The following is a 26,874-nucleotide window of genomic DNA, read 5'->3' as shown; positions in this document are numbered from 1 at the left end:
CATATCTGCCTCCTAATGGAGTGGTTCATGTTATGTCGCCTATGTAGTGCCTGCTTTGGAGATTGTGACAGAGGAACATTTGAAGGGTAATGCTAGCATTAGATCTAAGCACGATTTATTCCATCAGAACTTTCAAGTTGCTACTTCAGATCAGAGATTATTTTCTGCTATCATTCCAAACTAAGGTGTCACAGTTGCTGTTGATGGATCCGGCGACTTAGCACGGGGGTTAGAGGTAATGGAACAAAAAAAAAAATACTCTGCCTAGGGTTGTGACGATGGACGATGTCATCGTCCGCCGTGATGGCTGACTGACATCACGATGGAGGGCCACCATCGTGATGGCTGACTGACATCACGATGGAGGGCCACCATCGTGATGGCACGCCCCCCCTCCCCTCTGCAGCTCTTATTTTAAACACGGCAGCCTTTGCCAGAGACGTGACGTGTTAGTCTTCCGCGATTGATCGCATTTCTCGAGCCGGATAACACAGTGCCATGTCGCCAAACTAGGACTGTGCGGCTGGAGAAAATGTACAGCGATTCGTAGCAGCAGCCGAATAAGTTGCCATCACCACCGATGCTTGGAAAACGTTGATTACAGAGTCGGGCAGCTAATAGGTGTACAGCTGCTATAGGGATTGTTTATTGGACCATGGACGTCTCGGGGTCAGGGCGGCTCAGTGCGGGGCAGCTCGGCTACGCTAAATCTGGCTGGTGTTTTCACCAACGACGGTACCCTTATGGTAGGGCAGGGTTTATACAGTGTAGCCTTCCACTAAATTCAATGAAAAAGAATGCGACACATTAAAACAAAGAGCAACAATGGATCTTTTGCAAGCAGTAACAGCAGTTCCTGATCTTCTGCACAACAATTTCTTCAATAAACAAAGCTTTCGCTGTTGTCCATAAATACCTCCCGGATACTGTTTTTATCCCCCTGTTGCACGGAAGTTAAAATTCTCTGTCTACCAATTCACAGAAAACAATGTGTAGCTCTACCTTTTAGGCATCCTTTCAATTTGGGACCTTGCCCGTCATTTGGCAATGGAAACGCCAATATAAGCAGACTGAACCGCCCCAAACCGAGCAATTGGTGTACGTCAAGCATTGAGCAGAATCAAACAGAGGCGCTCTGAGGTGTTAGTGATTGTAGTGCTTCCTGTGTTCTACAGCCTCCACACGAATGACAACTCAAACATCAAATCCTCAACTTTATTTATAAAAGAAAACATTCAAAAACACTCATCACACACACACACACACACACACACACACCTCAGGAGAGGTCAAAGGTTAAAGGGGAGGGGTCAATGGGCCACAGAGTTGAGTGGCTCAGCCCTTATGTTGCCGAGGTCCAATGTAGAGTCTGTCTCCTCATCCACCTCTCCGATCACCGCCCTGCAACACACACACACACTGATCACTGCACTACAATACACACAAACTGATCACTGCAACACACACACTGATCACTGTACTGCAACACACACACTGATCACTGCAACACATACACTGATCACTGTACACTGATTACTGCACTGCCACACACCACCCTGCAACAAACACACACACTCATCCCTGCAACACACACACTGATCACTAATCACTGCAACACACAGACAGATCACTGCAGCACACAGTAGGGAGGTAGCAGTACTCACACGTTGTCGCCCCTGACGATGTAGAGCCCCAGCACCACCTGCTCCACCCCCTGAGATGAGCTGAACACACGCTCATGGCTCTCATCCAGGATCAGGTTGATGGTCTGGTCAAAACCCTTCAGCGTGCCCTGCAAAACACAAACACACTCATCAGTGCCCTGCAACACACACGCACACACACACACACACACACACACACTCACAGATCACTGCAACACACATCTCTGCAACACAAACACACACACTCACAGATCACTGCAACACACACTCACAGATCACTGCCACACACATCACTGCAACACACACACACACACACAAACACAAATCACTGCGACACACACACACACACACACACACACACACACACGAGGAGGTGGATGACTTTAAGCTACACATGTGAATGGCCAATCAGGTGCTCTGAAACCTTCCTCACCACGATCATCCTGCCGTCCGAGGTCACAATGGCGACGGTCCCTGAGGCTGAGTTAAGGAACAAAGAGCCGTTAGGGGTCCAGTGGGAACCCCCGATAATACAACAACACAGTGCAGATAGCAGCTAACCAGAGCTAGCCTAGCTCCGAGCGCCATTGATCAACAGCTAACCAGAGCTAGGCTAACCTCAGCAAACCAGCGCTAGCCTGCTTGGCTAATCTCATGAAGGATACGGTTGATGTAGGTCTCCAGCGCTGTGGACATGTCGAGTCTGAGGGCGGCAGGTGTGTATAGAAATAAGTAGTTCTGTATAAATACAGACTGCAGGGATGCTAACGCCGCTAACACTGGAAGAAGCTGCGGGTTACCCGACAAGACTAGTCGATCACCGAGCGGCAGGAGAGCAGAACACAGATCGATCTAAAAGTCTATTTATTATTTATATTTTACCAATGATGTGAACCTGTTTTATATTTATATTTTTAATATGATGTGAATGTTTTATATGTATATATTTTAGATATGATGTGATCCCGATTTATGTTTATATTTTATACATGATATGAACCTCATTTGAGAGGTGGTAAGGGTATGAAGCAACGAACAAACTAATAAAAACATCAACGTGTGTTTGTGTGTGTGTTGTGTTATCTGATGTGAAGATGTTATCAGTGACAGTGTTATAAGCGGCATGTTTTCTCTGTTTTCATGCCTAATGGGACTGTTTTGACGTCAATCAAAGCAGCTGCAGGTAATTGCATGTTAATTGGACCATGCCCACTTTTCTTTCATCTGCAGCTCTTAGAAGTTTAATAAACCAACTCTTCATTACATCATGGTCAGCTCTTGGTAGTTCAATAAGCGAACACTGTCTTCATTACATCATGATCAGCTCTCAGAAGATCAATAAACCAACAATGTCTTCATTACATCATCATCAGCTCTTAGATCAATAAACCAACCATGTCTTCATCATGATCAGCTCTTAGTAGATCAATAAACCAACACTGTCTCTATCATGATCAGCTCTTAGTAAATCTATAAACCAACGTCTTCATCATGATCAGCTCTTAGTAGATCAATAAATCAACGTCTTCATCATGATCAGCCCTTGGTAGATCAATAAACAAAACATGTGTCTTCACTACAATCTGACCTATCAGGTGATTGATTTGAGCTTGAATGGACTGAATTTTGATTGGTCAGACTGCTCGATATCAGTTTCACTAAAGTTGGGCTCCAATCCTGAGCTGTAATTGGTTGATGATGCCGGAGCTGTCATGAATGTGGTGATTATCGAAGAGCTAACCTTGGCCTTCATTTACATTGAGGTTTGTTGAATAGAACTCAACATTTGCTCTCATTTTTCACAGTTGAAACTCAGCAGCTCAGACAGGGCCGCAGCTAGCCTTTTGGGCCCCTGTGCAAAATGTTGTCTGTTGGCCCCGTTTAATTTTAAGGTCATCGATCTGGAGTTCTTTAAGAAAAGATGAAAAACGAAATCCTAAATTCAAATCTCACATTGACACCAGCGATTTAAACCTACAGAATCTTTTCTTTGTATTAAAGGTTCAAAACTAATTTATTAAGGAACACATTTTGGGAAAACATTGCAACTTATGGATACTAAACATTCGTTCATAAAATGGATATCGTCAGGTGTCACTCCTCCATACATCATCCTTTAAACATCAGATTCCAGGACGCTGATTAGCTAAATCCATGTTGCTATGTGCACATCTCGTCAGCCATTGGCTGTGCTGCTGCACCCCAAACATAATGATTTATCAATTTCATTGTATCTTTTTTTTTTTTTCATCGAATTCTGAGCACAAAGATGCTTTCAATACACTTGCTACTTGCTTGGTCATTTTAATTAAATATTTATTTTTTGGTTGAAGAAATGGCAGCTTTCTTTCTTGGTGTCTTTGGGGGCCCAAACGTCCACATGGGGACGGCCAGAGCCAGCCTGCTGAGCCATGTGCTCATCTCTCCTCACTCATATCTCTTCTGATTGAAGCGTGTTACAGAAACCACTCGCTGGTTTGTAAGGTCTTTATTGATTGTGTTGCTGGACTTCCTCCATAAACACACAAAACACACCAGGAAGATCATGCTACCAAAGTATTAAATTTGTACAAAAATACTTTACAACCTCCCAGTCCTTTTAGAAATAAAAATACAGTTTGTTTGGTGTTTCCTCTCGGAAGGACAAACGGAGGCTACAGATTCAACATGTAATCTAGTCTACTGATAGTGGAAAGACCATGTTCACAACATCATGTGATAACAACTCACAAAGATCTCCCTGCAACCTGGACCAGTACACACACACACACACACACACACACACACACACACACACGCACACACACACACACACACACACACACAGCCATGTCTAGTCTATCAGGTAGCCTTAGTGGAGTGACGTTATGGCTTTAGGTTTCACACCCTAACACTCCCTGACCCAGACATTTAGCACAGGGCTGCCTCCTCCTGGTGGAGGATTAGCATAGTGCTACTTCCTGTTGTTTGAGGGTTAGCACAGTGATACTTCCTGTTAAAGGAGGGTTAGCATAGTGCTACTTCCTGTTATTGAAGGGTTAGCACAGTGATCATTTCTGCAAGTTGAGGGTTAGCATTGTGCTACTTCCGGTTAGTGGAGGGTTAGCACAGTGGTACTTCCTATTAATGGAGTAAGGACATTGCTACTTCCTGTTGGTGGAGGGCTAGCATAATGCTACCTCCTGTCAGTTTGGATAGCATAGGGCTACTTCCTGTTGGTTGGGATAGCATAGTGCTACTTCCTGTTGGTTGGGATAGCATAGGGCTACTTCCTGTGGCTGGAGGGTTAGCATAGTGCTACTTCCTGTGGCTGGAAGGTTACTGTGGGCATCCAGTGAGATAATTAGACTCTGCTGACCTCTGAGGAGCGGCCATGTTGGGCTTCTGCTGACGGAGGATTCCTATTGGTTGGTGCAAAAGGTTAACAGTGAATATAGAAGTAGAGGCAGCAAGATGGTGACATCGCTTTGAACATCAGTAGGCTGCACTTGCACACACACAACACACACACGTCACACACACATGTTTGTCACAGGGGGGTAGAAAATGTTATTTTTTACATCATGGAAGTGATTCAGTAACCATGGAAACGTCCTAACTAACACACACGGTTTGAGTAGCATAATAGATGAGGGAGGGGCATGCTCGGTGCTCTACGACAGTGACTCACATGGGGGCGGGGCTTCTGACTGGTTCCAGCCAATCAGAAGACAGGTGGCATGTCTATTAGCCATCCACAGAGCTGAGTGGGACTTTACTGGCCTGAGTCTCTTAAACACATGCACGCACCTACACACACACACACACACATATACATACAAATACACACACACACGCACACACACAGTGTGGCCAGTCCTCGTGTGTAAACACTAAAAAACATTATTCTTTATTGAACCTCCGCGTCGTCACGGAGTTGTCATACAAACTGTGCTCAGGTGGGGGGGGGGGGGGGGGGGGGGCACTAAAAACCAAAACCTATCCGTCTGTCTCACTACCTGTCCATCTACCTGTCTGTCTGTCTATCTGTGTTGTGGTCTTTGTGCTGCTGTGTCCTGGTCTACCAGGGGGGGTGTGGTCCACCAAGGGGGCTGTGGTCCACCAGGTCTGGTACACCAGGGGGCACTGGTCCACCAGGGAGGGTTCTGGTCCACCAGGGGGTCTGGTCCACCAGGTGTGCTTGGGGCTAGCGGGCCGTAGCTCTGCTGCTATAAGGAGGCCTCCCCTGGTTGGCTCCATATGATGTGCCCCTCCTCCTCAGCCCCCAGCTCACTACTGGTTGGCTGGGTGGCATGCCCAGGGCCCAGCGAATGGCTGTGATTGGCGGTCGGGGAGGAGGAGGCGGGGTTTCTGCTGATCACAAGCTCCAGTTTGTTTCCAGACTCCGAGATGAGAGGAACCACGAGACAGCAGTCAAAGTCCCGCGTCCGCACATGGTTTATCTAGAGCAGAATAATACATCATTTATAACCACAAGGTTTATCTAGAGCAGAATAATACATCATATATATCGCCTGGTTTATCTAGAGCAGAATAATACATCATTTATAACCACAAGGTTTATCTAGAGCAGAATAATACATCATATATATCGCCTGGTTTATCTAGGGCAGAATAATACATCATTTATAACCACAAGGTTTATCCAGAGCAGAATAATACATCATATATATCGCCTGGTTTATCTAGGGCAGAATAATACATCATTTATAACCACAAGGTTTATCTAGAGCAGAATAATACATCATTTATATCAACTGGTTTATCTAGAGCAGAATAATACATAATAGATAACAACTGGTTTATATAGGGCAGAATAAAACACAGTATTTAACCTAATGTGTGTAGGCCCTACCTGCAGCATGCGGTCATAGGTCTGTAGGCCGGCCCGGTGGGCGGCCCCACCCTGCTTGATGTTGTTGATGTAGACCCCTCTCTCCAGCAGACCGTCAGACACGCTGAAGCCAAAGTCCTCCGCGTCAGAGGCCTTCTCCAGACTCACCTACACCCCCCCACACACACACACACACACACACACACACACAGACACACACAGACACACACACACACCCCCACACACACACACACCCCCACACACACACACACACAGACACACACACACACACACACACAGACACACACACAGACACACACACACACACACACAGACACACACACACACACACAGACACACACACACAAACACACACACACACACACACACACACACACACAGACACCCCCACACCCCCACACACACACACACACACACACACACACAGATTCTGCAGGGTTAGGGGTTCTATTCACACTGGTAAAGCAAGGCACTAACTCTGCAGGGTTATGTTTGGATAAAGGATTTCAGAGACTAAGATTATGTCAGTGTGAAGAAAATACAGAAGAACATAATTAAGGTAGTAGTAGTAGTAGTAGCAGTATAGTATAGTAGTAGTAGTATAGTAGTAGTTAGTACCTTGTATAGCTCCACTGGGGTCTGTAGTAGTAGTAGCAGTATAGTATAGTAGTAGTAGTAGTAGTAGCACTATAGTTGAGTAGTAGTAGTAGTAGTAGTATAGTAGTAGTTAGTATCTTGTGTAGCTCCACTGGGGTCTGTAGCAGCAGTATAGAATAGTAGTAGTAGTAGTAGTAGTAGCAGTATAGTTTAGTAGTAGTAGTAGTAGTAGCAGCAGTATAGTATAGTAGTAGTAGCAGTATTGTTTAGTGGCTATAGTAGTATAGTAGTAGTAAGTACCTTGTGTAGCGCCATTGGGGTCTGTAGTAGCAGTATAGTTTAGTAATAGTAGTAGTAGTAGTTAGGCCTGTCACGATAACAATTTTTTCTGGGTGATTAATTTCCCCAGAAAATATTGCGGTAAGCAAATATTGTGGTTTTTCAACTAATATAATGATAATGGCATAATAATGCAAGTACACCCTTTCGAAGATCAATAAACTTTTATTTTTAAAGAACACTGGAACTGGACGTCTGGAAGACATTTAAAATATCCAGAATAAATTAACAAAACAACCAAAAACAATAAATAAAATGGACTCAGTCTATTTTAACAAAAAATGCTTGAGGGGGCTTCCTCGTTGTGCCCTGTCATTATGAGCCCGAGCCCGATTTCAACCCGACATTTGTTATTTAGGCCTACTCTGCTAAATATATATAAATATAATGTATAGAACGCCGGTCATTATTGGGAAAATAAGGCTTTTTTTCGATAATGACCGGCGACGTTCTATACATTATCCTGCTTATTACACGGCTACTTGCCAAAACGAAAAAATAACTTCACATGGTGTGTCTTATTACAATTTATTCGTTAGCAGCATTCATAGTGTTGATCAGCAGAGAAATAGTCCGCCAAAGTCGTTGACGTTGGTTAGCAACCGAAGACGCTGGGGTTGACAAGTTACCGGACTACTATCTATGCAAATGAACGGAGCGTTCCACGGCATTGAGAAGACCTGTGTAATAAAGGCCTATAATATTTCTGTTTATGGCATAGATTTCTCCTCAGATTAGGCCAATAAAGCAATGATTTAAAAAAAAGAGGGTGAATGGAAATTATTGCGGCCGGCAAAGAATTATCGCTCATTTTAATTTATCGCGCAATTAATTGATTTATTGCTTATCACGACAGGCCTAGTAGCAGTATAGTATAGTAGTAGTAGCAGCATATTTTAGTAATAGTAGTAGTAGTATAGTAGTAGGTAGTACCTTGTGTAGCTCCATTGGGGTCTGTAGTAGTAGTAGCAGTATAGTATAGTAGTAGTAGTAGCAGTATAGTTTAGTAATAGCAGTAGTAGTAGTTAGTACCTTGTGCAGCTCCATTGGGGTCTGTAGTAGCAGTATAGTTTAGTAATAGTTGTAGTAGTAGTAGCAGTATAGTATAGTAGTAGTAGTAGTAGCAGTATAGTTTAGTAATAGTAATAGTAGTATAATAGTAGTTAGTACCTTGTGCAGCTCCACTGGGGTCTGTAGTAGCAGTATAGTTTAGTAATAGTAGTAGTATAATAGTAGTTAGTACCTTGTGTAGCTCCACTGGGGTCTGTAGTAGCAGTATAGTTTAGTAATAGTAGTATAATAGTAGTTAGTACCTTGTGTAGCTCCACTGGGGTCTGCGTCAGGATGTCGCTGACTTCCTGCTTCATCTTCCTCACTGCGAAGGCTCTCCGCGCTGGGTCGGAGGGCAAGGTGTTGGAGCGCGGAGCCACCTGCATCCAATCACAACACAGCATTAACCCAGCATCCAATCAGGGTTGTGTAGCGGTTATGTAGGGGTTGTGTACCTGAGGTTGGGTAGGGGTTGTGTACCAGTTGTGTACCTGGGGTTGTGTAGGGGTTGTGTACTTGAGTTTGTGTAGGGGTTGTGTACCTGGTGTTGTGTAGGGGTTCTGTACCTGAGGTTGTGTAGGAGTTTTGTAGCGGTTGTGTACCTGGGGACTCTGTAGGGGTTGTGTAGCGGTTGTGTACCTGGGGTTGTGTAGGGGTTGTGTGCCTTAGGCTGTGTAGGGGTTGTGTACCTGAGGTTGTGTAGGAGTTGTGTAGCGGTTATGTACCTGGGGTTGTGTAGGAGTTGTGTAGCGGTTGTGTACCTGGGGACTGTGTAGGAGTTGTGTAGCAGTTGTGTACCTGGGGTGGTGTAGGAGTTGTGTAGCGGTTGTGTACCTTAGGTTGTGTAGGATTTGTGTAGCGGTTGTGTACCTTGGGTTGTGTAGGAGTTGTGTAGTGGTTGTTGGGTAGTGGTTATTTGTGTAGCGGTTGTGTACCTTGGGTTGTGTAGGAGTTGTGTAGTGGTTGTTGGGTAGTGGTTCTGTAGGGGTTGTGTGCCTTAGGCTGTGTAGGGGTTGTGCACCTGAGGCTGTGTAGGAGTTGTGTAGCGGTTGTGTACCTGGGGTTGTGTTGGAGTTGTGTAGGGGTTGTGTACCTTAGGTTGTGTAGGATTTGTGTAGCGGTTGTGTACCTTCGGTTGTGTAGGAGTTGTGTAGTGGTTGTTGGGTAGTGGTTGTGTGCCTGAGGTTGTGTACGGGTTGTGTAACGGTTGTGTACCTGTGGTCGGTTGCTGCTGTGCTCCTGGAAGCTGGCCTGCCGTCCCAGGCCGGAGCGGGGGGGCGGCGGCTCGTGGTTCAGACTTAGACTGGAGCCCGACATGATGGTTGCCTAGGAAGAGCCATTAGGGTGCCTGTTAGGAAGACACACTATCCTGGGCATCACCTGACCTATATAAGTAGCCTGTAAACTAGCTGAGAGCGGTACCTCTAGTTGTCTAGTTGGGTAAGTAGCCTGTAAGCTAGCTGAAGGCCATACCTCTAGCTGTCTAGTTGATAGGGTAAGTAGTCTGTTAGCTAATGAAGGGCGTACCTCTAGTTGTCTAGTTGATATCGCAAGTTGCCTGTAAGCTAGCTGAGGGTGGTACCTCTAGTTGTCTAGTTGATATGGTAAGTAGCCTGTTAGCTAATGAAGAGCATTCTTCTAGCTGTCTAGTTGATATGGTAAGTAGCCTGTTAGCTAATGAAGAGCATTCTTCTAGCTGTCTAGTTGATATGGTAAGTATCCTGTTAGCTAGCTGAAGGCCATACCTCTAGCTGTCTAGCTGATGGGGTAAGTAGCCTGTTAGCTAATGAAGGCTGTACCTCTAGTTGTCTACTTGATAGGGTAAGTAGCCTGTTAGCCAATGAAGGCTCTACCTCTAGTTGTCTAGGCGATTGGGTAAGTAGCATGTTAGCTAGCTGAGGGCAGTACCTCTAGTTGTCTAGTTGATAGGGTAAGTAGCCTGTCAGCTAATGAAGGCTGTAACTCTAGTTGTCTAGTTGATGGGGTAAGTAGCTTGTTAGCTAGACATACCTCTAGCTCTCTCAATATGCCACTCTGGCCACAGGTCTCCAGGTCCTCCAGCGCCTGGGACCAGAAGTTCTCCTCCTGGTCCGGTTCAGGCCCGTCAGGCCCCACGCTGAACCTGGAGGTCAGAGGTCACATTACAGCTGCTGCTTAGGCAAGAAATAGGCTGTCAGAGTGAGGTATAATCAGGTGGGATGTCTGGGTATTATCAGGGTATTATCAGGTGGTCTCAGGGAATTATCATGTGGTGTCTGGGTATTATTAGGGTATTATCAGGTGTGTCTTGTTATTATCAGGGAATTATCCGGGCATTATCAGGGTATTATCAGGTGGTGTCAGGGTATTATCAGGTGGTGTCTGGGTATTATCAGGGTATTATCAGGTGGTGTCTTGGTATATATCAGGAGGTGGCAAAGGGTTTAGGCTGCAGGGTTTAAGTTTAAAGGTCAGATACCTGCTGTCAGAAATCAGGCCACTGGGGAAATAATTGACTCTGGAGACAGAGACACACTAGTGTTACTGCTAGTTAGCCTCAAGCTTAAACACACTACCTTTACGGCTAGTTAACCTCAAGCTTAAACACACAACCTTTACTGCTAGTTAGCCTTGAGCTAAAACACACTACCTTTACTATTAGTTAGCCTCAAGCTTTACCACACTACCATTGCTGCTGTTACTGCTAATGCTAATCTAGCTGTCTCTCACCCAGTGAGCGGGGGGCGGTCCCAGTCGTCATCACTCAGCCCCAGGTCTGACAGAGGATTGGTTCTCTGGCGGGGGGCGGTGGATGATTGGATGTTGTTTGTCTTTGGGCTGCGCCACTCGTTGAAACTGTAGGAATGGTAGCCTGGAAACAGAGAGGAGCTACAGTCAAAAGTCCTGCCCAGGAGTCCTGACAATATAATAATAATAATAATAATAATAATAATAATAATAATAATAATAATAATAACAATTACAATAATAATAATAATAATAATAATAATAAATAGAATTTATATAGCGCTTTTTTGTTCACTTAAAGACACAAGAAAACAAAAAACAGAACATTTTGAAATAAAATAAGGTTTTGGTTAGTCAGGTGTGGTATGGGTGGCGTCAGGTGTAATAAGAGTTCTTGAAGAGGTGAGTTTTGAGTTGACTTTGAATGAGGTTATTGAGTATGAGTTGTGTATGTTTGGGAGGAGGGAGTTCGAGAGGGTGGGGGCAGCAGTGGCGAAAGCTCTGTCTCCTGTATGTACGGTGCTTGATCTTGTGACGGGGGTCAGAAGGTTGGTGTTAGCCAATCATTGTTGTATATATAATAGTACGTACCGGCGTGGTTGAGCACGCTGTCAACGGTGGAGCCGTCCCAGGACTCCACCGCACTGTCCACCGACGGCAGGGTGCTGTACGCCCTCTGACCGGGGGGCAGGGCCACCACAACCGGCTCCTCCTCCTCACCAGGCTCCACCCCCAACACCCCAGAGGAGCTGACCGCACACGACTTGGGACTGGACACTGGAACCCAGAGAACATCATCATCAAACCCAGAGAACATCATCATCTAACCCTAACCGAGAGAACATCAACATCTAACCCAGAGAAGCTTTGTCTAACCCTAATCCAGAGAACGTCATCATCTAACCCAGAGAACATCATCTAACCCTAACCCAGAGAACATCATCATCTAACCCAGAGACCAACATAATTTAACCCAGAGAACATCGTCATCATATAACCCAGAGAACATCATGATGTAACCCAGAGAATATCATCATCCCACCCTAACCAAGAGATCATCTTCATCTAACCCAGAGAACATCATTTAACCCTAACCGAGAGAACATCATCATCTAACCCAGAGAACAACGTCATATCATCTAACCCTAACCACTCTTCTGGCCCTTATTCAGGTGTTCATCACCCAGCCCTAACATATACATATAAAGCTGTGTGTGTTTATTCTATGCGTGTATATTTTACAGTCCTAACAGATACATGTATATAAAGCTGTGTGTGTATAGTACAGTCCTAACATATATAAAGCTGTGTGTGTATAGTACAGTCCTAACGTATATAAAGCTGTGTGTATCGTACAGTCCTAACATACATAAAGCTGTGTGTGTATAGTACAGTCCTAACATATATAAATCTGTGTGTGTGTATAGTACAGTCCTAATGTATATAAAGCTGTGTGTATCGTACAGTCCTAACATATATAAAGCTGTGTGTGTATCGTACAGTCCTAACATACATAAAGCTGTGTGTGTATAGTACAGTCCAAACGTATATAAAGCTGTGTGTATCGTACAGTCCTAACGTATATAAAGCTGTGTGTGTGTGTGTATCTTACAGTCCTGCTGCTTCTTGATCTTCAGTGTGACCGTCTCCCCCGCCTGCTGCAGCAGGCTGATGGCCTCGCTGAGCGGCTTCCCCTTCAGGCTGCTGCTGTTGATGGCCAGGATGCGGTCGCCCACGTGGATGGCCCCCGTCCTGGAGCACAACGAGGTCATTGATGTGAGCGTGTGCTTATGTTGCTAGTGTACTCTAAAGGGGCTTGCTTGCTAGGAAGATGCTAGAGTGCTATAAAGATGCCATTAAGAGGATAGTATGCTAGGATGCTAGTGGGCTTTAGATGCGCTAGTGTGATCTAGAAGTGCTAGGGTGATATAGGGCCCAGCAGTGTTCGCATGTGGTGTTAGCGTGCTCCAGGGCCCTAGCGGTGTTAGCGCGCTACATGGCCCTAGCGGGGCCAGCTACAGGTTACCTCTCGGCCAAGCCGCCCCCGGTCAGCGAGGAGATGATGATAGGGTCGAAGGGCTCCTCGGTCCCAGAGATGGTGATGCCCAGCGGACCGCCATACCGCTGGAGCTCCACCGTGTAGATGATGCTGCCGGAAAGGTCCTGCTCGTCTACACACGCACACACACACATGCAAGGACACACATACACACACACACGCACACAAACACACACACACACACGCGCACACGCGCACATACACACACACACACACACACACACACACACACACACACACACACACACACACCCACACAAGGATGAGGTTGGGTTCCACCAGTGTTTCATATGATGGTGGACAAAGCACACTGGATGCCAATCCACTAGAGGCTAAACCTTTAGCCCTCTCTGTAAGAGGGTTCATCTAGAGAGACATTTCTATACATCTAGTGGTTTATAGACAGGGGTGCACATAACTGGTACGCAAGTACTCATGCTTGCCCATATTCAGGGATGCCTAACATCACATGTGTCACTACAACACTTTTGAGTAACTAACGGGAGATCGAAAAAAATCGAAAAAACTAAATACATCGAGAAGCTACTTTGGCGTTCGCCACCTGCAAAGAAAAGGCAAACGGAGTTGGAGCATTTTTTTTCGAAAAGCGCCAAGAAACGAATGATTAGCACACTGACATGTGCGCTCATGTGCGCTGCTCACCGTGCACACGCTGGAGAACTTCGCAAAATCAGCTGATTGTAACGTTCCTTACTGAGACACATTCAAATGCTCTGTGTTCAAGCTGCTGCAGTTTGATTACAAATAAAAAGGTGGAGCAAAAAACACTGCTGTGCTTGAGGAGTTGTGTATTGAAAATGGACTCTCCTTTGTGAAACTGGGTAAGTTTAATAAGATCAGATGCTACGTCTGGGGCTATGTGCGGGGTGCGTACCAAACACCATCTCCAGTAACTCACTAAAAAGATTATGTGCACCCCTGTGTATATGTCTCTCTAGATCTAGACCTAGAGCTGTGGTCAGTAGATCAGGTACCTGAGTTGTCCTCGTCTTTACGTATCTTCAGCTTCACCAGCTCCTCACACTGCTGCAGGATCTCCACTGCCTCCTCCATGGAGCAGCTCTCCACCCGCACGTTGTCGATGGCCAGCAGCTTGTCGCCCAGCTCCAGTGTGCCTGTCCTGCTCAGAGGGACACGCAAGGTCAGTTCTCCCCTCTGTGGGACCACAGGGGTCAGGAACACGTCTGAAGCTGGACCTGAGCAGCCCCCACCTTCTCTCTCACGCTGCGTTAACGCTGGTGGACCTCAGGGACCTCCGAGACCCCTGAGAGAGAGATACTACAGAGATACTACAGCCAGAGATACTACACCACCCACCGGACCGGGGGACACAGATACTACACCGCCCACCGGAGGACAGAGATACGACACAACCCATCGGGGGACAGAGATACTACAACGCCCACTGGGGGATGCTAGCAGGCCATTAAGAGGATAGTATGCTAGGATGCTAGTGGGCTTTAGAAGCGCTAGTGTGATCTAGAGGTGCTAGCGTGCTACAGGACCCTAGCAGTGCTAGCGTCTTCTCAGAGACCTCTGAGACCCCTGAGAACTCAGAGACCTCAAACACAGACCTCGGAGACCTCGTATCTTCAGGATCCCTCCATCTCCTCTCCAGTCAGAGTTAGTTCCACTGAAGACCGTGAGTTAGTCCAGAGGTTCTGGATGCTGCTATAGCGTCCACCACCAGGGGGATTTGGGCCTAATGAACCGTAGAGGACTAATGAACCATAGAGGACTAATGACCCATAGAGGACTGAGTCCAGGCCGCACTCTAACCAGATCGATGTGTTCATGAGGAAGTGGAGCGTTGGGCCATTTAAAGAGGATCAGGTTAAATGGACAAGCATTAGTTGTCGATATCAATATAGGTATAGCTCTAGCTGTATAGAGAAAGAGATCTAGATATTGATATAGGTATAGATAGATAGGGGGGTGTGTACACCTGTGTGTGTGTGTGTGTGTGTGTGTGTGTGTGTGTGTGTGTGTGTGTGTGTGTGTGTGTGTGTGTGTGGGTACCTGTGTGCCACGCTGCCCTTCTTGATGTCCGAGATGATGAGCGCGTCACCTGACTTCCTGTTAGAGGGAGCTGCAGACAGACAGGAAGAGAGACCATCAGAGAGACAGACAGATGGAGAGACCATCAGAAAGACAGACAGGCAGAGACCATCAGAGAGACAGACAGATGGAGAGCCCATCAGAGAGACAGACAGGGAGAGAGACCCTCAGAGAGACAGACAGGGAGAGACAGACAGATGGAGAGACAAACAGAGAGAGACAGACAGGTATTGAGACAGACAGGCGTGGAGACAGACAGACGTAGAGACAGACGGCCTTACAGCTGATGGTGATGCCCAGCTCCACTCCGGGTTTCTTGGGAAGCTTCACATGAAACGTTCCTGAACTGGGAACCACCGACTCTGGAGAGGTGGACGGGGGAGTTACTCGTCATGGAGACACTGCTCTGGAGGGGGGGGGGGGGGGGGGGTAATGTGTGTGTGTGTGTGTGTGTGGGGGGAGGGGGAACGACGGTGTACCTGCTACATCAAACTCTATGTCCAGGGTGAGCTGGGCGGTGATGGACGAGTCCCTCAGCAGCTGATTGGTCTCTTCCAGGGTCGAGTCTTCAGTAGGAACTCCATTTATGGACAATATCCTGTCCCCTATCTGGAGGATACCACACCTACACACACACACACACACACACACACACACACACACACAGTGACGATTGATTATTTACACTTGTGTGTATGTGTGTGTGTGTGTGTGTGTGTGTGTGTGTGTGTGTGTGTGTGTGTGTGTGTGTGTGTGTGTACCTCTCTGCGGGGCTGTCCGGGTCCATGTAGGCAATGAGTGGGGGGGAGGAGAGTGTTTCCGTGGCAAACACCCCCCCCTGCAGCTGGATGCCAAAGCCCATAATGCCGTCGCTTAGCAACAGGACCTCGGTGGTCTCGGTGTGGACCACCTGACCCGCCAGACCCACCGTACTGGACGCCAGGGACACTGAGGGGAGAGGTCAGAGGTCAGACTGAGGTCAGAGGTCAGAATGAGGGGTTGGAGGTCAGAGGTCAGTCTGAGGGGTCAGAGGACAGACTGAGGGGTTGCAGGTCAGAGGTCAGTCTGAGGGGTTAGAGGTCAGTCTGAAGGGTCAGGGGTCAGTCTGAGGGGTCAGAGGTCAGACTGAGGGGTTAAAGGTGGTCTTACGAGAGCTCTTGAAGTCCTTCTTCTTGCTCTTCCTCTTATGCAGCGTGCCGCGGGGGCTGCTGGGATACATGTTCCGGGGCAGGGTCCCCATGCTGATGGACGAGAGACTATAGGCGGACATAGAGCCAGGGGAGAACGACTGGGCCAGCGCTGCAGAGAGAGAGAGAGAGAGAGAGAGAGAGACAGAGAGACAGAGAGACAGAGAGAGACAGAGAGACAGAGAGAGAGAGAGAGAGAGAGAGAGACAGAGAGAGAGAGAAAGAGAGACAGAGAGACAGAGAGAGAGACAGAGAGACAGAGACAGAGAGAGAGAGAGACAGAGACAGAAAGTGAGACAGAGAGAGACACAGACGGGGAGGTCACCGCTAGATCACAAAGAGGCTCCTCCCTCCACAAGGAGAGGAGGAAGGAGAGGAGCAGGAGGGGAGAGGAGGGTATAGGAGGGGAGGAGGGAGGAGAGGAGAGGAAAGGAAAGGAGAGGAGAAGGACGTACGGGGGTTGGTGGTCTTGTTGTGGTTCAGGGTCCTGGAGGAGGAGTGGTCAGGGTGGTAGGTGTTGTAGTGCTGGTAGGGGGGGAGGGGGGGAGGGGAGGAGCCAACACCCCCACTCTCCCAGGGGAGGGGTCGCATACTGCGCTGCACCTTGACTACACACACACACACACACACACACACACACGCACACACACACACACACTTGGGGTTAATCACAGCCCCCGCATTGAGCCCTGAGCCCATCAGGAAGAGGACCTTAGGGGGGCCTGATATGAACCTTGGTCCGCAGGTTTGATGGCCGGTCTGGTCTGGTGGTGGGGGAGGATCTCCATCTTGATCAGCTGACAGGAAGCAGCCAATAGCTGTGTCGCCTCAGCCAGCGAGCAGAACTCCATGGAGCTGCCGTCCACAGAGAGGATGTGGTCACCTGGGTGGAGCGCACCACACCTGGAGACACATGGGGTCAGGGGTTAGGGTCAGGGCTAAGGTCAGGGGTCAGGGATAAGGTCAGAGTTCAGGGTTAGGGGTTAGGGTTAAGGTCAGGGTTAGGGGTTAGGTTTAAGGTCAGGGTTAAGTGTCAGGGTTTAAGTTTAGGGTCACGGGTAAGGTCTGTGGTTAAGGTCAGGGGTCAGGGTCAGGGTTAGGGTAGGGGATTAAGGTCAGGGGTTAAAAAGAGGTTCAGGGGTTAGAGTAAGGGGATTGGGTCAGGGGGTAGTGTTAGTGTTGTTTACGGTCAGCGGTTAGGGTAAGGGGTTAGGGTCGGTGGTTATGGTAAGGGATCCGTTTTTAGGGTTAGGGGTTAGGGTTAGTGTTTAGGGTCAGGGGTTAAGGTCTGTGGTTAGGGTCAGGGGTTAGTGTTTAGGGTCAGGGGCTAGTGTTTAGGGTTAGGGTTCATGGATCAGTGCTGTTGTTTAGGGCTCTTACCTGTCAGCGATGCTGCCAGGCTTCACCTTGTCTATGATGATGACCTGCTTGTTACAGTAGACGGAGGTGGACAGAGCCACGCCCAGGCTGGAGCCTGTGGCCTTCGCAACCTCCACAAGCAACGGACCTGACGCCGTAGCAACCGAGTCTGGAAGGGAAGGTTTGCATGAGTACTACTACTAGTACTTGTAGTGCTAGTTATGGTAGTACTAGTACTACTTAGTACTAGTACTAGTACTACTTAGTACTAGTACTACTAGTACTAGTAGTGCTAGAACTGCCCATGATGGACACGTCATACTCAACCAGTAGGGTGTATGACTACTTAGTACTAGTAGTACTAGTTATGGTTATAGTTACCCATGATGGACATGTGGTACTCTATCAGCAGGATGTAGTTAAAGTTATATTATGTACTGATATTACTAGTTATGGTAGTTATTGTCATAGTTACCCAGGATGGACACGTGGTACTCAGGGTGTAGTACAAGTAATACTAGTTATAGTTATAGTGAGAGTTACCCATGACGTACACGTCGTACTCTACCAGCAGGTTGTAGTACTACTTAGTACTAATTATAGTGATAGTGACCCATAATATGGTACTCTATCAGCAGGGTGTAGTACTAGTTACGGTACTAGTAGTACTAGTTATGATACTAGTATAACTAGTTAGTATACAAGTAGTACTAGTTATAGTACTAGTTATAGCTGTAGTTACCCATGATGGAGACGTCGTACTCTAGCAGCAGCGTGGCCTCCTGGCCGCACTGCTTCAGGATGCTCATGGCCTCTGATTGGCTGGTGCCATGGAGACGAATCCCATCGATGCTGAGCAGTCGATCCCCCGGCTTGATGGTGCCCTCTCTAGAGAGAGAGAGAGCGAGAGAGAGCGAGAGAGAGAGGGAGAGAGAAAGAGAGAGAGAGAGAGAGAGAGAGAGGGAGAGAGAAAGAGAGAGAGAAAAGAGAGAGGGAGAGAGAGAGAAGAGAGAGAAGACACAGAGAGAGAGAGAGAGAGAGAGAAAGAGAGACAGAGAAAAGAGAGAGGGAGAGAGAGAGAGAGAGAAATCGAGAGAGAGAGGGAGAGAGAAAGAGAGAGAGAGAGAGAGAGAGAGAGAGAGGGAGAGAGAAAGAGAGAGAGAGAAAAGAGAGAGGGACAGAGAGAGAAGAGAGAGAAGACAGAGAGTGAGAGAGAGAGGGAGAGAGAGAAAGAGAGAGGGAGGTTTCTAATGGGAGTGCTACTCAGAATGTGTTCCCCCCAGAACCAGTCCTGCACTGGGTTCAGACCAGTACCCAGCACTACTGATCCTGTTAGATGCAGTCAGACCTCCTCTCACCTGTCAGCCGCCCCACCTGGCCGGAGCGTTGTTATGACGATGGGGCGCGACTTATTCCTGTCCTCGTGGGCCCCGCCTACACACACACACAACACACACACACACACACACACACACACACACACACACACACACACAAACACACACACAGTGTCAGTAAAATCTGTGTATACTACATGTACTGCATCATGTATTGTATAGAGATAGAAGTCAAGTCAAAGTCAAAGTCAGCTTCATTGTCAATTACAACAAATGTACAAGACAAATAGAAGAACCGAAATGTTGTTTGTGTATTAACCGATGTAAGTCGCTTTGGATAAAAGCGTCTGCTAAATGCCCTAATTGTAATTGTAATTGAGATAGTGTACTTGGTATGATCTATAGTGTACTCGGCGTGTACTACAGTGTACTATAGTGAACTTGGTGTGTACTATAGTGTACTTGGTATGATCTATAGTGTACTCGGCGTGTACTACAGTGTACTATAGTGTACTTGGTGCGTACTATAGTGTACTTGGTATGATCTATAGTGTACTCGGCGTGTACTAAAGTGTACTATAGTGTACTCGGTGTGTACTATAGTATACTTGGTGTGTACCCGGTTACCTCGTGTCACGAAGCCGAACGTGTTCCCCTCCTTGTGCAGCGTCACCTCCAGGGTCTTGAACAGAACGCCCGCGCCCTGGATGGCTGAACACAACTTTATTAACACTCAACACTGCAGACACAAATGTATTAACACTCAATACTACTAATACAACTTTATTAACAGTCAGACCACACCCCCCCCCCTACTCTCACTGGTAACACATAGTAGTCTGTACGAATATGTATGAATGTGTGTGTGGGTGTGGGCAGATAAATAAATTTGTGTGCGTGTGTGTGATAGTGTCTGTGTGTGTCTGTATATGTTTCTGTGTGCCTGCGTGTGATTGTGTGTGTGTGTCTGTATATGTTTGTGTGTGAGTGTGTGATTCTGTCTGTCTGTCTGCTTGCGTGTGTGAGTGTGTGTGTGTTTCTGTGTCTACGTGCATGCGTGTGTGTGTGTGTCTGTGTGTGTGTGTCTGTGTCTCCGTGCGTGCGTGTGTGTGTGTGCATGTGTGTGTGTGTGTGTGTGTGTACCTAGAGTGGGCAGCTTGTACATCACCTCAAACTCCCCACCCTGTGTGTGTGTGTGTGTATGTGTCTATGTGCGTGCGTGTGTGGGTACGTGTCTGTGTGTATGTGTGTGTGTACCTATCGTGGGCAGCTCGTACTCCAGCTCAAGCCCCACCCTGTGTGTGTGTGTGTGTGTGTGTGTGTGTGTGTGTGTGTGTGTGTGTGTGTGTGTGTGTGTGTGTGTGTGTGTGTGTGTGTGTGTGTGTGTTAAGAGAATAGCGAGCCGGTGCGTGAATAAAAGTAGCCCAATAGAGCAGGAAAAAACGCCAAATTTGGCAACACTGCTGAACGTCCTCACGCTCCAGCGTCGATGTAAATCAATGAAACCAACTGAAAACAAAGCCGGTATGAAACTAAAACTGTGATTCTCAATAAAGTTTAAATGATATCGAAATTCCGTTTGGATATTATTGAAGATACAAGTGTGTAGATTTGTTAAATGGTTTGAACGAAGGTAAATGGTTGGAAAATGATTGAGTTACAATGTCTTAAGAAGTAGGAGTGTCAGAATGGGCAGACGTCTTCAATGAAAACAGCTGAAAACGAAGCCGGTATGAAACTAAAACTGTGATTCTGAAGAAAGAATTAAATTAAATTATATTGAAATTCCGTTTAGATATTATTGAAGATACAAGTGTGTAGATTTGTTAAATGGTTTGGATAAATATAAACGGTTGAAATTTTATTTAGTTAAGTCGTAAACAGTTGAAGTACCATGTTTTTTTGACATGGGAGTCAATGGGAGGACGGCGGAGGACGTTAAAAAAAAGATAGTATTTTAGAGGTAGAATATCTTAAAAAGTATAAAATATTAAAGAAATCTGAAAAGAAGCGCACGATTCCAAGCTATTTTGAACATTTTAAAATTTGAATGGAGTCTCTAGGTGAAAAATTGAGGAAGAAGATAGGTCCCAAAGTTTGTAGAGAATATTAAAGAGGAAAGAATAAAACTTATGAAGAACAATAGTTGAGCGCTACATGCAGCACTCACCTAATTAGCATGCGCATACACATACAAAACCAAACTCATTCACATACTATACTGAAAACCTTGCACACATGAAAAGCCTTTACATACACAACTGAAAGCTCTCGTAACAACTAGTTGAACCTTTTACATAGACTTCTGAAATGCATTCACATGTAATAGTAAAATGTGCTCATATACCCAGCTGAAAAATTCTCTGTCGCATACACATGAAACTATTCACATACTATACTGAAAACCTCAGTCATGTATGTGAAACTGTTTCACTCATATGTGTGTGAGGATTTCAGTGAAAACGGAAGGCATTTCAATGAAAATGATTTGTGCAGTTATGACCACGGAAGAGGCAGTGAATGAAGTTTTACTTAGCCAGCGCTTTATTAGATACCACCACTTATAATCTGTTGGAACACACACAGACCCGGTTGCCCCGACAACGCCGGTAACCACAACCAACCCCCCGAAGCCGAATCCCCACGAGCGCTCCCCCGCTTAGGCCCGCCCCCATCTCCCAAACCCCATTACGCTCGATATCATCCGGAGGCGCACACAGCTCTGGCCGTGATATTCTATATAATATTATACATATACATTTATATTATATAATATTATATTATATACTCTTATATATAGAGCTCCGGGAGTCACAAATGGACACAATCACTGTCTCCTCCATGCTGCGGTTCACTCCGGACTGCACTGCAGGGAACGGAGGGCCAGTTGAACGCTGATTGGCTGTTACGTTTCGTCACTCAGGGAGTGACGCTGATTGGCTGTCATCACGCAACTGTCACTGCAAAAGTTCAAATATTTCAACTCGAGCAACCCTTTTGAAACCCTTTTGAACACGCTCGGCTGTTGTTGAGCAGACATCAGTGCAGCGCCTGTGTCTGTAGCATACCTATTCTTTAGCAGTGTTTGAAATCGTTCCCTATTCACTCACTCACTATTCCCTATATAGTGTTTATGATATAGTGCACTATATAGGGAACGAACAAACGAGAATTCGGACACTACGCTGAACATTTCTAAACGACCGCATTGCATTGTGGTATACGCGATTAACATGTAGGGAACATCGTATGTTCACTAAAATTTTGGTGAATTAAAGTGAATGAAATTAACCACTGAGAATTTGAACACCACTACAAAATGGCAAGCCCCCTATATAGTGCACTATATCCGTGATAGGGAACGATTTATAACACAGCTCTTGTCAGAATTGCGCGCTTTTTTTTTTCAACCACCTTCCGATTCAACTGAAACGCTTTCCTTTTTCACTGAAACGCCTTCCGTTTTTACTGAAATACCTTTAGTTTTCACAGAAACGCCTTCCGTTTTCACTGAAATACCTTTCGTTTTCACTGAAACGCCTTCCGTTTTCACTGAAATACCTTTCGTTTTCACTGAAACGCCTTCCGTTTTCACTGAAATGCCTTCCGTTTTCACTGAAATGCCTTCCGTGTTCACTGAAATCTTCACACACATATGAGTGAAACACTTTCACATACATTTCTGAGGTTTTCAGTAGAGTATGTGAATGGTTTCATGTGTGTGTGAGAGGACATTTTTCAGCTGTGTATATGAGAACATTTTACTAGTATGCGTGAAAGCATTTCAGTAGTCCATGTAAAAGGTTTCACTAGTTTTTATGCAAGCTTTTCAGTTGTGCATGTGAGCATATCATTTTTCTGTTGTTTGTGTGAGAGTGTTTCAGTTGTGCATGTGAGCATATCATTTTTCTGTTGTTTGTGTGAGAGTGTTTCAGTTGTGTATGTAAAAGCTTTTCACTTGTATGTGTGCAAGGTTTTTAGTATAGTATGTGAATGCGTTTGGTTTCATATACGTATGCGAATGCTAATTCCGAATAATGTCCCATTCAGCCCTCATAACCTAGCGTGAGCAGCTCGTTCTCCACCTCCAGCACCACCCTGTGTGTGTGTGCGTGCGTGCGTGTGTGTGTGCGCGCGTGTGTGTGTGTGTGTGTGTGCGTGTGTGTGTGTGTGCGTGCGTGTGTGTATGTACCTAGCGTGGGCAGCTCGTACTCCACCTCCAGCACCACCCTGTGTGTGTGTGGGTGTGTGTGTGTGCGTGCGTGTGTGTGTGCGTGCGTGTGTGTGTGTGTGTGTACCTAGCGTGGGCAGCTTGTACTCCACCTCTAGCACCACCCTGTGTGTGTGTGTGTGTGTGTGTGTGTGTGTGCGTGTGTGTGTGTGCGTGTGCGTGCGTGTGTCTGTGTACCTAGCGTGGGCAGCTCGTACTCCATCTCCAGCACCACCCTGTGTGTGTGTGTGTGTGTGTGTGTGTGTGTGTGCGTGCGTGTGTGTGTGTGCGCGTGTGTGTGTGTGTGTACCTAGCGTGGGCAGCTCGTACTCCACCTCCAGCACCACCCTGTGTGTGTGTGTGTGTGTGTGTGTGTGTGTGTGTGTGTGTGTGTGTGTGTGTGTGTACCTAGCGTGGGCAGCTCGTACTCCACCTCCAGCACCACCCTGTGTGTGTGTGTGTGTGTGTGTGTGTACCTAGCGTGGGCAGCTCGTACTCCACCTCCAGCACCACTCTCTCCCCCACGTTCTTCAGCAGGCTGATGATGTCGTCGTGGCGGAACTTGTTCAAGTTGATGCCGTTGACCGAGCGGATGTAGTCGCCCACCACCAGCTGGTCGCTCCTACGGGACGGCACGGGTTACTTCAGCTAGTTATCTAGCTCGTCAGCTAGAAAGTTAGTTAGTTGGTTACCTGGCGGCGGTGCCTCCCTGCCTCAGGTTAGCTAGCTGGTTAGTTAGCTGTTACCTAGCGGCGGCCTTGCCCTGTCTCAGGTTAGTTAGCTGGTTATTAAGCTGGTTAGTTAGCTGTTACCTGGCGGTGGTGCCTCCCTGCCTCAGGTTAGCTAGCTGGTTAGTTAGCTGTTACCTAGCGGCGGCCCTGCCCTGTCTCAGGTTAGTTAGCTGGTTATTAAGCTGGTTAGTTAGCTGTTACCTGGCGGCGGTGCCCCCCTGCCTCAGGTTTGACACACGGGGCTTGCCATCCTTGTCAATGCCCCCGGAGACGGTCAGGCCCAGAGTCGACCCCTCCTTCTTCACCAGCTCCACCAATGAGCAACCGCGGAACTCCTCTGGAACACACAGTACAGCAGTCTGTCAGCATTTCTGTGTGTGTGTGTGTGTGTGTGTGTGTGCGTGTGTGTGTGTGTGTCTGTGTGTGTCTGTGAGTGTCTGTGTGTCTGTGTGTGTGTGTGTGTGTCTGTGGGTGGGTGTGTGTGTGTGTGTGTGTGTCCGTGTGTGTGTGTGTGTTTGTTTGTGTGTTACCTGGGATACTTTGTCTTCTGATCGCCAGGGTTCCATCAGGAGGTCGCGACCCCCCAGAATGTTTCCCATACGGACCCTCATCTGAAAAACAGAGTAGAACCCACTATAGTAGAGCAGAAAGCAGAAGCCACTGTAGTACAACCAAATATAGCTGATCAGAGTAGAACAGAATAGAACCGAGAATAGAACCCACTGCAGTAGAACAGGATATAACCGGGAATAGAACCCACTGTAGTAGAACAGAGTAGAAGCCACTGTAGTACAATCGAATATAACTGACAATAGTAGAACAGAATAGAACCGAGAATATAACCGTAGAACAGAGAGTAGAACCCACTGTAGTAGAATAGAACAGAGAATAGAACAGAACCAAAATAGAACAGAGAGTAGAGTAGAGTAGAACAGAGTAGAGCAGCATAGAACAGAGAGTAGAGTAGAGTAGAACAGAGTAGAGCAGCATAGAACAGAGAGTAGAGCAGAGACTAAGATGTGTCTTGACTCAATTCATAAGAAGCTCTATTGTCATGCAAATACACATCATGTACGCAGCCAAAGCAAATGACTCGCTGTGTGTGTGTGTGTGTGTGTGTGTGTGTGTGTCCCTCCCCCTCCTCAGATGTAGGTCAGATCCGCTTGCTGCTTCACAGTAGTAATACGTTTAGAGTTTAGCTCAGAAATATCATATTCATATTTCCCATCTAAGCTAAAGATTTCTTCATAACATTAATGAACACATGTTTAGTTATGCTTTTAACCAGAGAATCTACTACTACGACTACTATACTACTACTACTACTACTACTATACTACTACTATAACTATACTACTTATGCTATACTACTACTGCTATACTACTACTACTGCTACTACTACTACTGCTACTACTACCACTGCTACTATACCACTGCTACTATACTACTAATACTTCTATACTATTAATACTATACTACTGCTATCAAGTACTAATATACTACTACTACTGCTACTACTATACTACCGCTTTTACTATACTACTACTACTACTACTGCTACTACTACTAGAACTACAATAATATACTACTACTGCTGTACTACTCCTACGATACTGCTACTAATATTACTATACTACTAATACTACTCCTACTATACTAATACGATTGCTACTATACCACTACTCCTCCTACTATATTGCTACTCCTTGTGCTCCTAAACCAGGAGTTGCTTTGTGCCCATGAGGTGAAGAAGAGTTGTAGAGAAACAGGCCATGACTCCCTCGCCTAGTACTATTGAAGATCTACACCGCCTAGTACTACTGAAGATCTACACCACCTAGTACTACTGAAGATCTACACCACCTAGTACTACTGAAGATAGTACTACTGAAGATCTACACCGCCTAGTACTACTGAAGATCTACACCGCCTAGTACTACTGAAGATCTACACCACCTAGTACTACTGAAGATCTACACCCTATAGTACTTCTGAGATCTACACCTCATATTACTACTGAGATCTACACCCTCATAGAACTACTGATATCTACACCCTAAAGTACTACTGAAGATCTACACCCTATAGTACTACTGCAGATCTACACCCTATCTTACTACTGAAGATCTACACAAGGGCTACACAATTTGGGGAAATAATCGAATTGTGATTACAAGCAATATTGCGATGTGATTTAGTATGCGATTTTTCTTTTAAAGTTCCTTGTGTTTTGTATTATTCACTAAACACAAGCAATAAATAATTCTATATTACGACCAACACAACATTGTAAGCAGTCAACATATTAACTGCTCTTTCCTTTAGGCCAGGCCTATGTGTTGAGATGAATAGACGCATGAATTTATATTATAATACCTTTATTTAAATATGAATTGTAAAAGAAAAAGAGATAGGAATCTTAATATCTCCAGTCAGTAACAGTTACAGTTACCTAAAAATAAAATAAATAGTTTTTTGTTCGTTTTTCGCAGCCACTGTCGGTTTGAATTCGATCAATCGTTTCGGCCCTCATCTACACCCTACAGTACTATTGAAGACCTATAGCCTCCTAGTGCTATTGGAGTAGAACCTCATAGCACTACTGAACACCAGCTCCTCTCTTCCGTCAGACCCTCCTGCTCTCCTCATCCAACACGCAGCAGCCTCACCCTCCGGAGG

The 26,874-nt window shown here is 46.2% G+C and overlaps 2 protein-coding genes across 2 annotated transcripts in view; both read right to left on the bottom strand.

Moving 5' to 3' along the window:
- Positions 1-1,201: 1,201 nt before the first annotated feature.
- On the bottom strand, positions 1,202-2,463 carry lsm8 (LSM8 homolog, U6 small nuclear RNA associated). The gene is made up of 4 exons (XM_079735330.1): positions 2,330-2,463; positions 2,098-2,138; positions 1,665-1,792; positions 1,202-1,401 (listed from the first exon to the last, which is right to left on the bottom strand). Exons 1-4 carry the CDS (start codon positions 2,358-2,360, stop codon positions 1,311-1,313), a joined length of 291 nt encoding a protein of 96 aa, XP_079591456.1. The 5' UTR covers positions 2,361-2,463; the 3' UTR covers positions 1,202-1,310.
- Positions 2,464-4,257: 1,794 nt separating this feature from the next.
- The window catches only part of grip1 (glutamate receptor interacting protein 1), a 26,735-nt gene continuing 4,118 nt past the window's right edge, over positions 4,258-26,874 (bottom strand). Inside the window, exons 2-25 of the mRNA XM_079735300.1 lie at positions 24,725-24,805; positions 24,396-24,531; positions 23,940-24,085; positions 19,881-19,964; positions 19,275-19,350; positions 18,659-18,804; positions 17,938-18,085; positions 17,291-17,460; positions 17,013-17,165; positions 16,520-16,669; positions 16,132-16,318; positions 15,850-15,995; positions 15,652-15,732; positions 15,332-15,401; positions 14,287-14,432; positions 13,259-13,403; positions 12,845-12,984; positions 11,824-12,009; positions 11,215-11,356; positions 10,516-10,627; positions 9,721-9,831; positions 8,769-8,885; positions 6,520-6,666; positions 4,258-6,106 (exon numbers count right to left, since the gene is read on the bottom strand). Coding sequence (XP_079591426.1) covers positions 5,873-6,106; positions 6,520-6,666; positions 8,769-8,885; positions 9,721-9,831; positions 10,516-10,627; positions 11,215-11,356; positions 11,824-12,009; positions 12,845-12,984; positions 13,259-13,403; positions 14,287-14,432; positions 15,332-15,401; positions 15,652-15,732; positions 15,850-15,995; positions 16,132-16,318; positions 16,520-16,669; positions 17,013-17,165; positions 17,291-17,460; positions 17,938-18,085; positions 18,659-18,804; positions 19,275-19,350; positions 19,881-19,964; positions 23,940-24,085; positions 24,396-24,531; positions 24,725-24,805 — 3,254 coding nt within the window. The 3' untranslated portion in view covers positions 4,258-5,872. The remainder of the gene's footprint in view (positions 6,107-6,519; positions 6,667-8,768; positions 8,886-9,720; positions 9,832-10,515; positions 10,628-11,214; positions 11,357-11,823; positions 12,010-12,844; positions 12,985-13,258; positions 13,404-14,286; positions 14,433-15,331; positions 15,402-15,651; positions 15,733-15,849; positions 15,996-16,131; positions 16,319-16,519; positions 16,670-17,012; positions 17,166-17,290; positions 17,461-17,937; positions 18,086-18,658; positions 18,805-19,274; positions 19,351-19,880; positions 19,965-23,939; positions 24,086-24,395; positions 24,532-24,724; positions 24,806-26,874) is intronic.

The sequence above is a fragment of the Pollachius pollachius genome (genome assembly GCF_949987615.1).
Source record: "Pollachius pollachius genome assembly, chromosome: 4".
In the NCBI taxonomy this organism is placed as follows: Eukaryota; Metazoa; Chordata; class Actinopteri; order Gadiformes; family Gadidae; genus Pollachius; species Pollachius pollachius.
The sequence above is the reverse complement of the archived record's forward strand: the minus strand, read 5'-3'. Positions and strand labels throughout refer to the sequence as shown.